Source organism: Colobus angolensis, unplaced genomic scaffold (assembly GCF_000951035.1).
Source record: "Colobus angolensis palliatus isolate OR3802 unplaced genomic scaffold, Cang.pa_1.0 Scaffold36, whole genome shotgun sequence".
In the NCBI taxonomy this organism is placed as follows: Eukaryota; Metazoa; Chordata; class Mammalia; order Primates; family Cercopithecidae; genus Colobus; species Colobus angolensis.
The window spans coordinates 7,188,072-7,202,980 of record NW_012116932.1 but is presented as its reverse complement, the minus strand read 5'-3'; the positions used below and the strand labels follow the sequence as shown (position 1 = coordinate 7,202,980).

General features: G+C 41.1%; 1 protein-coding gene across 2 annotated transcripts in view; it reads left to right on the top strand.

Moving 5' to 3' along the window:
• Nucleotides 1–5,390: 5,390 nt before the first annotated feature.
• The window catches only part of HRG (histidine-rich glycoprotein), a 12,461-nt gene continuing 2,942 nt past the window's right edge, over nt 5,391–14,909 (top strand). For both annotated transcript variants that reach the window (XM_011953353.1, XM_011953352.1), the window contains exons 1-6: nt 5,391–5,647; nt 8,367–8,483; nt 9,375–9,465; nt 11,146–11,312; nt 12,311–12,391; nt 14,660–14,761. In XM_011953353.1, the coding sequence (XP_011808743.1) occupies nt 5,465–5,647; nt 8,367–8,483; nt 9,375–9,465; nt 11,146–11,312; nt 12,311–12,391; nt 14,660–14,761 (741 nt within the window). In that variant the 5' untranslated portion in view covers nt 5,391–5,464. The remainder of the gene's footprint in view (nt 5,648–8,366; nt 8,484–9,374; nt 9,466–11,145; nt 11,313–12,310; nt 12,392–14,659; nt 14,762–14,909) is intronic.

Sequence of the window (14,909 nt, the reverse complement as noted above, 5' to 3'; positions counted from 1 at the left end):
AGATTGTTCCCATGCTTGCCACTGCCCCACCACCTCCTCATTCCTTAGGTCACTGTAACGTGAACCCATCTCTTTTCCTATAACCCACTGACTTGGTGTTCCCTCACAATCTTTTATTTTAAATTAAAAAAAAAAAATCTGTTCACTTTTACTTACGCTTTCAAGCATCTGACAATGTTGACCTTGCTTGCTCTTCAGACTTTTTTAAGGAGACTTTGTCCCACATCCTCTAGGTTTTTCTTCTACTTTTCTGACCACTCCCCCTCATATCCCACCTTGGGCTCCTCTTCTCTGGCTTATCTCTTAGATGCTGTTTCTCTGACTTTCAGTCCTTGATCTTTTTTTTCTTACTCTGCAGACTCCATGCAGACAAGCTAATCTGCATCCTTGTCAATAGTTGCAAAATGCTGCATTTATTACTGATCTGAGGCTCTTGCATTCAAGTCATCAGTAGTTTGCAATTGCTAACACTAATCTTCTACAACAAAATTTCAGGAGCTGAGTATTTCTAGTTACATAATATTAAGAGTTACCTCTGCTGAATGTTTAAAATGAACATATTCAACAAGAGGAAAATGAACAACCCACTTTGAAAATGGGCAAAGCATTTAAAAAAAAAAAGAGATCGTGTCTTTCGCAGTAACATGGATGGAGCTGAAGGTTATTATCCTTAGCAAACTAACGCAGGAACAGAAAACCAAATACTGCATGCTCTCACTTATAAGTAGGAGCTAAATAATGAGAACACATGTACACATAGAGGGAAACAACACACACTGGGGCCTACTCAAAGGTGGAGGGTGGGAGGAAGGAGAGGATCAGAAGAAAATGACTGTTTGGTACTAGGCTTAGTACTTGCATCACAAATAATCTGTACAACAAACCCCTGTGACATGAGTTTACCTGTATAACAAATGTGCACATGTACCCATGGATTTAAAAGTAGAAGTTAAAAAAATAAAAATAAAAATGGGCAAAAGATTTAAACCTCACCAAAAAAAAGAAGAAATGGTGAGTGAACATCTGTAAAAATGCTGAACTTCAGTGAACTTCATATGTCATCAAAGAAGTGCAAATTATAACAATGAGATACCACCACATATCTGTCAGAATGGCCAAAATCTAGAACACTGACAATACCAAATGGTGGCAAGGATATGGAGCAAAAGGAACTTCTCATTCATTGCTGCTGGGAATGCAAATGTACAGCCACTTTGGAAGACAGTTTGACAGTTACTTTCAAAACTTAACATACTCTTATAACATGATCCAGTAGTCACACTCCTTGGTATTTACCCAAATGATGTGAAAATGATGTCCATACAAAAACCCACGCATGGATATTCATAGAAGATCTGCTCATAATTGCTGAAATTTGGAAGCAACAAACTGTCCTTCACCAGGTGAGTGATAAGTAAATCCTGACAATGGAATATTATTTGGCAGTAAAAAGGAATACAAATATCAAGTCATAAAAAGACATAGAGGAAGCTTAAATACATATTACTGAGTGAAATAAACCAATCTGAAAAGATTAAATACTGTATGGTTCCAACCATATGACATTTTGGAGAAGGCAAAATTATGAAGACAGTAAAAAGATTACTGGTTGCCAGTGGTTAGCAAGGAGACAGGGATGGAATATGTGGAGCACAGAGGATTTTTAGTCAGTGAAGCTATTCTGTATGCTGCTACAATGGTGGATACATTTCATTCTGTATTTGTCAAAACCCACAGATGTGCAACATCAAGGGTGAACGCTAATGTAAGCCATAGACTTTAGGTTGTAACTATGGGTCGCTATAAGTTCATCAGCTGTAACAAATGCACTGCTAGTGTTCAGAGGTTTATAGTAGGGGAGGCTGTGAGTGTGAGGGGAATATGTAAGGGCTGCGTAGGAACTCTATACTCGCCACTTAGTTGTACTGTCAACCTAAAACTGCTCTAAAAATTAAAGCCCATTTTTAAAGTAAATTAACAAAATAGATACATTAAGCCTGATAAAAACTGCATTTTCTTTAAAAAGTGACTCCTATTACAAAAAAAATCAAATGTCATAAAATTCTGTCAACCAGTCTAGTGATTCTCAAAGAAATAGTCAGAGATTTACAAAGAGGTCCACTGTAGGGTTATTTATTTATTTATATTATTATTATACTTTAAGTTCTAGTATAATGTTGGTGAGTGAACCTCTGAAAAAATGCTCGAGTGCTGCACCCATTAATTCGTCATCTACATTAGGTATATCTCCTAATGCTATCCCTCCCCCTCCCTCCACCCCATGACAGGCCACAGTGTGTGATGTTCCCCTTCCTGTGTCCAAGTGTTCTCATTGTTCAGTTCCCACCTATGAGTGAGAACACGCGGTGTTTGATTTTGTTTGTTTGCTTGTTTGTTTTGTTTGTTTGTTTGTTTTTGAGGCAGTGTCCTGCTCTGTCACCCAGGCTAGAGTGCAGTGGCACGCTCTCGGCTCACTGCAAGCTCCGCCTCCCGGGTTCACGCCATTCTCCTGCCTCAGCCTCCCGAGTAGCTGGCACTACAGGCGCCCGCCACCACGCCCGGCTAATGTTTTGTATTTTTAGTAGAGACGAGGTTTCACTGTGTTAGCCAGGATGATTTCAATCTCCTGACCTTGTGATCCACCCGCCTCAGCCTCCCAAAGTGCTGGGATTACAGGCGTGAGCCACCATGCCCAGCCGCGGTGTTTGTTTTTTTGTCCTTGCGATAGTTTGCTGAGAATGATGGTTTCCAGCTTCATCCATGTCCCTACAAAGGACATGAATTCATCCTTCTTTCATAAGAACAAATAATTGGAAACAATATGCATGGCCAAAAATTGGGGAATGTTGAATACATTAACACATATAACATGCAAAATTACATAATCTCAAAAATAACCTTTCTGAAGAATATTTAATGATCTGAGAAAGTCCTCATGGTATACCCTTAAAGGAAAATACAATATTAAAACCATATATAGCAAGGGATTGTTAAAAGTCCTTCTCTTGGGAAAGGATTTGGGAGGTGAAGAATGGAGGAAAGAGACTTAATTTTTATTTTACAGTATTCTAAAATATTGTTTGCTTTTTTACTTTGTGCAGGGATTATGTTTATGACTAAAAATTATATATTTAAAATAACTCAAAAATTTAAAATCCTATAAAAACACAAAAACATTTATAAAGCTTATATGGTTTCTCTTAATACCTGAAAAAAAATAGAGATTATGAGTAAATACATACTCAACTACAGTGGAGGGAAAGAAACACCTATATGTACAGAATAATTCTAATGATGCAAAACATATATATTACATATATTCAAATAGCAAAAAGCATATGAAGCAATTATGCATTATAAATAGTTGGTTTTCCTTATGGTTGTAGAATTAGAGGTGAATTTCTTTATGCTTTTTGTATTTTCCACATTTTTTGCAAAGAGCATGTGTTCTATTATGAGTCAAAAAGGTTTAAAAAATAAAAATTCGTTAGCTAACTCTTTTTTCTGTTAAAATATCCAGGACACACAGAAATAACCTAAATGCAGAATGAAAATGTGAAGACAGCAGGGCACAGTGGCTCATTCCTATAATCACAGAGCTATGGGAGGCCGAGGCAGGTGGATCACCTGAGGTCAGGAGTTCGAGATCAGCCCAACCAATATGGTAAAACCTTGTCTTTACTAAAAGTATAAAATGTAGCCAGGTGTGGTGGTGGGCATCTGTAGTCACAGCTCTCGGGAGGCTGAGACAGAAGAATTGCTTGAACCTGGGAGGCAGAGGTTGCAGTGAGCCGAGATGGCACCACTGTACTCCAGCCTGGGCAAGAGAAAGTGAGACTCTGTCTCAAAAAAAAAAAAAACGAAAAGGTGAAGATGAATATTCTACCCGCCCAGTCTGCCCAGACTGTGTAAAGTAAGCACTTCCATCTGAGACCACTCTCTAGTTCCCTAAATGCTTAATAGGAACCATCCCCAAAGCCAAATGTCACTTCCTGGATCAAGGTTCTCAGGACAGAGTGTCTCTCTTACTACCATTCAGCTTCCTCCCAACCATTACCATCCCAGCACCCTTAATGTGCTGTCTCCCCTGAAGCCACTCCAGTTGCCAGAATGGCATCATTAGTACTGTATGGCTCTTTAAGATTCAATAAAGGAAGAGGATGCATGGATCCCTGAGGTACCCCTTAGTCTCAGCAGAACAGTACGGTAGGAAAATTATATTCCTGCTCTTGATGCCTCTTCCCATCCCCTCAACATTCCCATTCCTTTTCCTACACCAGCATTTGGTTCACCCAGGACACCCCATTTAGGGTGCAGCCAATATAGCCATAATAGAAAAGCTTCATTAAGGAACTCAACTCATAATAACAAAAACTCAAAATAGGTTTTGTTTTAATCAATAGCTTTCCCCTTCCGCACTGGGTTGGAGCCTCTTAATAGCACCTTGACCAGATTCCATACATTCCTGTCATTCTCCGTTACACTGGACTGGTCCCATTGGGTATTTAAAAGCCAGGGTTACTGACATTAAAAGTTCAGTCACAAACAGTATTGAAAACATGTTGCACTCACTAACCCTGCGACTTGTGGAAATGAAATCTACTTTTCATGTACCTCCCTTTTTGTTCTCTCTTCAAATCTTTTCCTCTCTTCGGTTCTCTCTAGAATCCCAGTAATTCTCAACCTTGACCGCACACACTGGATTACTTAGGAGTTTTAAAACTACCAATACCAAAGTCCACTCTCAGAGATTTTGATTAAGTTGTCCTGGAGGAAGTCCTTGACATCAGGACTTTTTAAAGCTCCTGGGGTGATTCTAATATGAAGCCAAGTCTGAGAGACATTACTGCAGACTCTCACAGACACGAGGAAACTAAGAATCAGAGAAGTTTTGTTGCTTACCCAGCATTACACAGTAGGAAAGTAATAGAGCCAGGTTGGAAATTCAGATCTGACTTCAAAATGACAGCCTCTTCATTATTCTATTTTACCTGAAGTCGCTTCCTTTTATAACGGTACCTGTTTAACATGTTCCCTCCCTTAGATAATGCAACTACCTTCTACTGAGGAGTTTTAGTGCCTTGATCCATCAATCCACTGACTGATGATGGAGATTTCCAGCTAAGACAGACAGGCAGATAGAGGAAAATTATCCCCCTACACCAACATAGGCACTGCTTACGTTCAAAGACATACTTTAGATCTGCTAGCTACTAGAAAAATCCAGATTTGTGCAGATCACAGTTCCACCCACTCATCAGCAGCACTTCTCAACTTTCTGTCCCCAAGACCCACTAATCATTTACAGCTTGTTGATGGTTATTTGAACCCAGGGTCAAGGTGAACACCCCCAGTTACACAACAAAAATGTATCAAGGTTTTGTTTAATCAATTGCATGTGTTTCAGAAAGTCTGTATAAAATTCTCTGCAGTTGCAGATCATAGCAAGGGATGGTTTAACAAAATGAAGACGCTCATTGCAGCACTGCTTTTGATCACACTGCAGGATTCGTGTGCTGTGAGTCCCACCGACTGCAGCGCTATTGAGCCGGAGGCTGAGAAAGCTGTAGACCTGATCAATAAAAGGCGACGGGATGGCTACCTTTTCCAATTGCTGCGGGTTGCTGATGCCCACTTGGACAGAGTGGTGAGGAACTGCCATTGGCGGAGCTGAGTTGGGAGATTATGCATGAGGGCAAATGTGACTCTACCCCCTAGGCTTACTGCTTTGCACAATGAATGGCTTTGGTCAGAGTTTTTTGTTTGGTTTCTGTGGCTACTCTAAATTGTTCTTTTTTCCTTCAAACTGAGATTTGTTATTAGTGTGCCCTTAACTATGATTCGATTTGTGGGTACGTATAAGTGTTTATGCTAAGCCCAGTTACGTGCTAAGTACTGCCAGAGAAATATTAGAATAAACTATGGGCCTTGGCCTCCAGGCAATAATAATATGCTGGCACATACAGGCAAACTTTGTAAGTTACTCGGATAAACTAGAGAGAAGGCAAAGTTTTCTCAACCCTCCTAAGGCTCTTAACTTAGCCTGAAATAAAACTGGTAGACGAGGCCAGGTGCGGTGGCTCACGCCTGTAATCCCAGCACTTTGAGAGGCCAAGGCAGGCGGATCATGAGGTCAGGAGTTCAAGACCAGCCTGGCCAACATGGTGAAACCGTCTCTACTAAAAATACGAAAATTAGCTGGGCATGATGGTGCACGCCTGTAATTCCAGCTACTCAGGAGGCTGAGGCAGAAGAATCGCTTGAACTCGGGAGGCAGAAGTTGCAGTGAGTCGAGATGGTGTCACTGCACTCCAGCCTGGGCAACAGAGCTAGACTCCATCTCAAAAAAAAAAAAAGAAGAAGAAGAAGAAAACATACAACTTTATTTAATTCAAGGTTTACCTGACACAGGAGTCTTCATAAATGAAGACTCAGATATCCAAAGACACTGGCCACTTGCATACTTAGAATCCACGAAGAGTGTGCAGAATGCAGAAGTGTGATGGGACAATAGGCTGTAATCTAAGAGTCATAGACTGAAAGAAGGACCCAACAAGGCCTGTCTGTTTGAGTTCTTCATGGCCTCTCTGTGTGGCATTTCTGGCTCCCAAGTATGAGACAGGATCCCTCTAGAATGCGGATCTGAGGACCTACTATCAAACAGAGTAGGTCAGAGAATTTCTTTATGGCCAGCTCCTACAAAGAAAGACGCAGGGGGAAGGTTAGATTCATATTTTAGGATTTATGGATGCTTTCGGGGAGAGGGATTCTGACGTCTGTGACCTGCCCTGGAGAAGAGAAATTTTAATTTCTATGACTTGCCTTGGGGGAGAAAGCAGAGTAGGAGAACAAAGGGCAGAAGGTCAGACAGATCTTGCTACTGAGGCCCTTCCCATTTCCTTCAGTTCAAAGGACTCAGCGTGCCAAAGTACCATACTTTGAGGTACCATGTCCTGAACTCCAACAATAGCCAAGTGGCCAAAGGAGTGGTAAATGTACTGGGGCAGTTTAATGAGGGGAGATCTAGTAAGACTGGATGGGAGGAGGCTTCCACTGTGTAATGATGCATGGGTAGGATTTGAACAGGTCTGGATAAAGGTGTTCCTGGTGAATTCCTGGCACCACCATTTCTAGGTGGGTATGAAATCAGGAAGAAGGGTGTTAGGGAGCCATTGAATATAAGCAGGTGGGCTCCAGAAGTTCCATGTGGGCTCTGGAGCAGCCATCAGGTGGGAGTCAAGCCTGTGGGCTTGTCTTGAGGTGAAACAAGCTTGCTGTCTTCACTCAGATTACACACCTACCTAAACTGGACTAGAGGAGCTGATAGACATTATAGAGAGACATGAAGCCTGCCTCTAAGCTCCCCAGAAAACCTACTCTCCCTCTGACGGAAAAACTGAAATTAAGGAGGGCAGACAAGGAGTACTACAGAAGACAATTTACCCTTCTGAAAGCATCACAGAGGCACTCTGGGTTGCAGAGAACAGGTGTGCAGGAGTTTAGGACTCAACCAGTAATTCAGTGACCATTAGTCCCATGCCAGGCTCGTCGACACATATTAGGGTATAGGATGCATCAGCACAGAGCTACCTCTGAGAGCTAGGATAGAGAGTGGGTGGGTGGGGAGGGGTCCTGATGTGCCTGGGGAAACTGAGGCAAGAGACAGGGACATGAAGTAGAAGCTATTTATGTATTCAGGAATGAAAGAACAAGGGTTAGACCTGGGTAGTGGGAGTCAAGGAAATGAGACTGAGGAATAGACATGAGAGACGTTGCCAAGAAAGACCATTCAAGGCCTGGTACTGGATAGCAATAGCAAGGACAAGGAAGACATCTCATAGGTTTACATGTTTTACCCCAGAGTCTAAGGCAATATGTTGTTAGTGGTGCCACTGACAAAGACAAGGGAAGTGGAGAGGCAGCTGGTTTGTAAGAGAAGAGAGAGGATTTAGCTTTGGGCAAAGCGACATCAAAGCAGAAAATCCCATGGTCAGTAATAGAGCTGGGCAAGAGGACACAACTACAAGGACAGATTGGAGGCCCTGATGAGATCATCATGACTTACACTTCTAGGCATGTATAGGTGATGACGCCTCCACTAAGCCACCACTGCCATTTAGTGATCACTTCTTAAAGTTTATGGGCAGAAGACACATCAGGACCACTTAAAAAGAAGTTTTGGAAATAGCTCATTGAAATTATGTATTGGAATCAATAGATCAAATGACACAAAGGTAGGGCAATTGCAAAGACAGTGAGAGGAATAGGAATTCTGTTTTAGTAATAAATATACAGATTTAATAAATTTCAAAAAACCCCACTAGGTTTCCATGTGCTAATCACATGTTGCTTTTGGCATTCCTCAGGAAAATGCAACTGTATATTACTTAACCTTAGATGTGCAAGAATCTGACTGCTTGGTCGTATCCAGGAAACACTGGAATGACTGTGAGCCACCTGATTCCAGACGTCCATCTGAAACAGTAAGTAAAGAGAGCACCTTCGCTCTGCTCTTATCATTCTTATTTTCTATCTACTCTGTTCACTCAGGGCAGCCAATGCCTGGGCTAACACAGTAGAAGAGAAAGGGCAGCTTTTGCCTTGAGATTCACGAAAATGATGTTAACCTTGAGCAATACTCTTGAGAGTCTTTCCTGGGAACCCAGATCAAGACAACTCAGCAGGGTGTGTGTTCCTATCAAAGAGCATAACCAGCTGTAAGTCCTTTTGGGCAAATCACCTAATAACATCCCTCCACTTCGGTGTTTTTTGACTGTAAAATAAGAAGTGAGTTTAGAAATTCATGGACTCTAAAGGCCTTCCACTCTTGACAGTCTACAGGTATGAGAATCTATGAACTTGTAATTGTGTCCTATGAACAATGGTCCTATTTTCAGGAATGGCCAAAGGGATTCTTGCAGTGAGGAATTGGGTCTTGTTCGGCGCCTACGATATACACTGAGGAATAAGATCTGGCTTTGCATGTGGGAGGTGGGTACTCAAATGCCAGGCTCTCTGACACAGGTGGAGAACATGAAGATGAATAAGCAGAGATTCAAGATTTCACTTCCAGAAAATAAGAGGTTCACACTCCTTGGAGTTTCACCACTTTTTCCCTTGAAAATGTTTGAGGTATGGTCATGATGCTTTAAATAGTTTCTTGCTGGTTCTCCTGAGGATTTTGAGTTCCAACAGGATGCAGCATACAGAAACTGACTAAGAAAATGCACAGTTTGAGACAAGCTTTGATGAAAGAAATGTGTTTTAGATGAACAGTAGGAGGATGTTGCATCACCTTTTTGCTCTTTCACATCCGACCTGAGTAAGGCAGGATGCAGTGACTCAGCAAATCCTCAAGAACCTCTTTTTTACAGGTGATCGGACAATGTAAGGTAATAGCTACAGGACATTCCCATGAATCTCAGGATCTCAGAGTGATTGACTTTAACTGCACCACAAGTTCTGGTATGATAATCTGTTAAATTGCTAATTAATTCTTGATTAATACAAATTCAATCACACAGTGGTATTTGTCTCATCTATGTACATATGTATTCATATATATTCAGATGTATTCATGTACATCTATGATGTACATGAAAGAAAAACCTTCATAGACTTCATTATTATTCATTGTCCAGATAATAGAAGGGAGACAAGTTTCCCCTGGTACTGGTACACCTTCCTTTAAAGAAATTCAATACATGAAAATAGAGATTTAGGAGAGGTAGGTTAGCATCATTATAGATATAGGCTTTGGAGTCAGACTTGCTTTAGCTTGAGTCATCATCTGGCAGTTGTATAGTCTTGGGAGGAAGTAAAGTCTTGGGACTATGAAGTAAAGATTATGACACTTTCTACTCAAGACAAAATAATTGACGCTCAAAGAGGTTAAATGACTTGGCCTCGAGAACAAAGCCAAGATATTATGAAGATGTGACACTATCCCAGGAGTGTTAACTCTAAATTCCATAGCTTTTATTTATTTATTTATTTACTTATTTATTTATTTATTTTTATTTTTATTTTTGAGATGGAGTGTCACTCTTGTTGCCCAGGCTGAAGTGCAATAGTGTGATCTCGGCTCACTGCAACCTCCGCCTCCCAGGTTCAAGTAATTCTCCTGTCTCAGCCTCCCAGGTGGCTGGGATTACAGGCATATGCTACCACACCCAACTAATTTTGTATTTTTAGTAGAGATGGAGTTTCTCCGTGTTGGTCAGGCTGGTCTCAAACTCTTGACCTCAGGTGATCTGCCACCTTGGCCTCCCAAAGTGCTGGGATTACAGGTGTGAGCCACCAAGCCTCAATACCCTTTTTATTTACATTTTCAGAAAGAATTATCACAGAATTCCTTTTTAAAATAGCAAATCCAAATATGATATTAATACAAAAATGCAAGCTACTGCCACAGGAGGTTGCATTGAAGAAAGGATGATCTGTATCTTCTCCTCTCTCTGAGCAAAACTCTGTGTTAATGCTCCATCTACCTCCTTGGCAACAGCAGGAAGAACTTATTAAAATATTAGTGGCCTGGTGCGGTGGCTCACATCTATAATCCCAGCACTTTGGGAGGCTGAGGCCAGAGGGTCGCTTGAGCCCAGGAGTTTGAGACTAGCCTGGACAATGTGGCTCCACCCCATCTCTATTGTTTAATATATATATTAATATATGTCATATTAATACATAAATATATAATATGTATTATATAATATGTATTATATAACACATAAATATATGATATATTAGATAATATATAAATATATAATAGATATTAGATAATAGATAATATATATTTATATATTAGCAAATGTCATATATAAATATATATATATTTATATATTAGCAAATGTCATATATATATATATACATACATATATATATATATATATACCTTGTCAGTGGTACTGGTGAAGGCATCATGAGTAGGGGTCACAACATAGACATTGGGATCAGAAAGAGTCAAAGGAAGAATCAGCAGTTTAGCTCTGTTGCGAAATGGCTGATTGATCTTGAAGCAGTTACTTAGCTCTTCCAACCCTCAATTTGCCCATCTGTAAAATGAAAGTTACTGTCATTCTTGCCACCAAGCCACCGTTAACATTTCCAGCCCTTAACTGTGACACTGCCATCTTCTTTCTCCAGTCTCTTCAGCACTGGCCAATACCAAAGATAGTCCCGTCCTGTTAGATTTCTTTGAGGATACTGAGAGTTACAGAAAGCAAGCCGACAAAGCCCTTGAGAAGTACAAAGAGGAGAATGATGACTTTGCCTCTTTCAGAGTGGACCGAATCGAGAGAGTTGCGAGAGCGGTGAGTCTCCACTAAGGTTCAGCTGGAGTATGAAGGCCCAGACTCCAACCTGGCAGCAGGAACTGAACGGCACACCCTCTCCACCTGCCTCAATTGACCAGCTGCCTTTTAATTTGTCACTTTTGGGGCCATAAAAGATAGGCAGCAGATATTTTTAAAAATACCAAACAATTGCCTTCCTCAAACACTTTTATTTTTTGAAGGGTGGGTGGGGGAGTGGACATCTGACAGAGAGGAGAGAAAATCTAAAGAGGAATCAGGGAAAGACAAGAGCATATGAGGGTTGTGTCATTACAAATCATCCAGTACTAACTCTTGTACTAAGATGGAAAACTGAAGTTCAGAGAAACTACTTCACAACACCCAGTAATATGCCTATGGCTAGACAGTTCCCTGCTCACTCTACAAGGACCCAAGTGCTTTCGCCCAGAACTGTCTTGTAGAGCAACTGGTTGACATTTGCTATGCATTCAGAAAATGCAACGTTAAATAGATTGTGTTACATACAAGTAAGGAAATGAGTACTATGCAGTTGCTCAAAGAATGTTTGGACCCATGCGCACTGGAGTTTCAAAACATATTGGTATAGGAAAACACAGGTTATAGAACAGTACTTAGACTATGAACCCATTTATATGAAACACTTAGATCTACCTGTGTATGTGTAACATATCTAGGAAAACACTCGAAGAGGAAACACATCAAATAAATGAGAATGACAACTCTGGGAAGAAGTTGGAGTGCAGGAGGGGTGATTTTTCATACTCTACTTCATCATGTATTTATTACTTGAACCTTTTCAGTGAAATGGTATTCACCTTATCACTTAGGTGATACATTTTTAAAAGGCAGAAACCATTTTAAAAAATTACACATACTGGTGATTTTGAATTCTCATACTGCCTTAAAAAATATTGAATGGTAGTTATAGTTATCTACTGCTTTTTTTCCCTTTTCTTTGTCTGTTCTTGAAACTATTTTGATCCCATCTGTTCTAGAAAGGAGGGGAAGGAACTGGTTACTTCGTGGACTTCTCTGTGCGGAACTGCTCCAGACACTATTTCCCCAGACACCCCAATGTGAGTATAAGAAACAAACCTGCACATTGTGCACATGTACCCTAGAACTTAAAGTATAATAATTAAAAAAAAAAAGAAATGTCTGTGATCACTGACTAGAGTCACAGAGAAGAAGAAGGAGAAGGAGAAGGAGAAGGAGGAGAAGGAGGAGAAGGAGAAGAAAGAGAAGGAGAAGGAGAAGAGGAAGGAGAGGAAGAAGGAGGAAATGAGGAGGAGGAGAAGGAGGAAGAAATGTCTGTGAAATACAAAGTATCATCTGGGATGCACTTAGTACTTGCCAGGCACCCTTCTAAGTGATTTACACACAGGATAACTTTTGTTTTTGAGATGGAATTTCGCTCTTGTTGCCCAGGATGGAGTGCAATGGTGCGATCTCGGCTCACTGCAACCTCCGCCTCCCGGGTTCAGGTGATCCTCCTGCCTCACCTTCCTGAGTAACTGGGATTACAGACATGCACCACCATGCCTGGCTAATTTTTGTATTTTTAGTAGAGATGGGGTTTCACCATGTTGGTCAGGTTGGTCTCAAACTCCTGACCTCAGGTGATCCACCCACTTCGGCCTCTCAAAGTGCTGGGATTGCAGGCGTCAACCACCACACCCAGCCTGTGATAATTTGTTAACCCTCACACTACCATATGAGATAGATGCTACTTTCTTCCCAAATTAGCAGATAGGGAAACTGAGGCACAGAGAACATAAGCGAACCATAAGAACATGATTTTATAATATACATGATATATATCTAAACTTAAAACTAAGTTTCTAACTCATTAGGTTTAAAGGCTTAGTTAGAACTATAGCAACTTGTACTAAGGCCCTACACCCAGTGGTTTTATTAATTCCACGTCATTGATACTCACACAATCCCACTCGACAAATAAGGAGGCAACTGAAGCTCAGCAAAGGAAAGCTCTTGCTGATGTTGACAACCAAGCTGAGATTAAAACTTAGTTATTCTTATAGAAAGTTCAGTGAGATTTTTCCTCTAATCATTTACCAATAGATTCCCATGTATCTGCAGGGAGACATTATTAATACTACCTGGCATTTGCATGGTGATCTACAGTTAAAGAAACACCTCCACATCTATTATTACCAGGTCAGAGCCTCGTGAAAATCCTGCTAACAAGGAAAAGCAAGTATCTGCCTACATTTCCCTGTGACAAGGGGAGCTAAAATTAAAACCACTTACCTAAGGGCACTCAGCTAGAGAGTGTTAGGAAATGGAATTTTAATTACGATGTCAAGTCCAGGATTTTTCTGAGGTTTAACAGCACATTCTCCCTGGTCAAAAGGGAGAAACCATCCATTAGTACCTTTGTTAGCTGTTCTAATATCCAAACTGAACCAGGTCTAGGATCCTTCTTAGTGGCCACCAGAAAAGACACCTCTCTCCCTTATTCCTATGGTCAAGAAACCCTTTTGGTATGGATAGTGTAACCCCAGACCTGATGCATCAGAGCTGAAGAGGAGACTCAGGAATAAGTGTTTTACACCATCCTCTCATTTAATTAAGACCTCCCACAACCTGTGAATACATAGTATTATCCCCATTTTACAATGGCTGACTTCCAGAAATCTTTTGTAACTTTCCCAAACTCAGACAACTAGGAAATGGAGAAGCCAGGATTAACATAGGTCTCTCTGATTCCCAAACTGTACTCAGAACCTCGGTGCTTAGCAATTTCTTCTAGCAGATAGCTGTCCTCCTGTCCTAGTGGATCTTTCACAGGTGAGTTTAGGAGCTGGAGCACAGGAGTGCCATCCAATTGTAGCCCTCATACTTGAGTGGAGTCAGCAGACACCTGCCTTGACAATGTCAATGAAAACCCATCTTTATGCCGTACAGATTCCCTCCTGTCCAACACTTTCCTCCAAGGGACTCGCTGAAGTTGTAAAAATCCCTCTTTGGCACCATTCCTCATTGTCCTAGGCACAGGCAACTGAGGTCTCCAGGGCAGAAGGGTTGGCCTAAAGGCAAGGCAGCAATGATGTGGTTTTCCTCACCACCACCCTTGGGAAGCCCAGTGCTGGTGCCTGCTCATGAAAAAAATACAGCAACTTGAGTGATACCCTTCGCCATCTGCACTTTCCCCAAAGCTTGATGAGGAAAGATTGCTGAACAACTGGTGGGGCTATCTGATCATGTTACCCTGATTTTTCTGAAGCACTTCTTCCTTTTCTGAATGTCTGGAAGCTAACTCCGGCTGGTCATCTTCACATCACCTGGACATACACACTAACAGGTTCCTCATTCTTTTGCAGGTCTTTGGATTCTGCAGAGCAGATTTGTTCTATGATGTAGAAGCCTTGGACTTGGAAAGCCCGAAAGACCTTGTCATAAACTGCGAAGTCTTCGACCCTCAGGTGGGTTGTCTAAGCAGACTTTGTCATGGCAGTGCCAGATTAAGTGACATATGTACACAAATAGTGTTGTTGGTTCCTAAAGCTCTATGTATGGATGTGTGTGTGTGTGTGTGTGTGTGTGAGAGAGAGAGAGAGAGAGAGAGAGAGA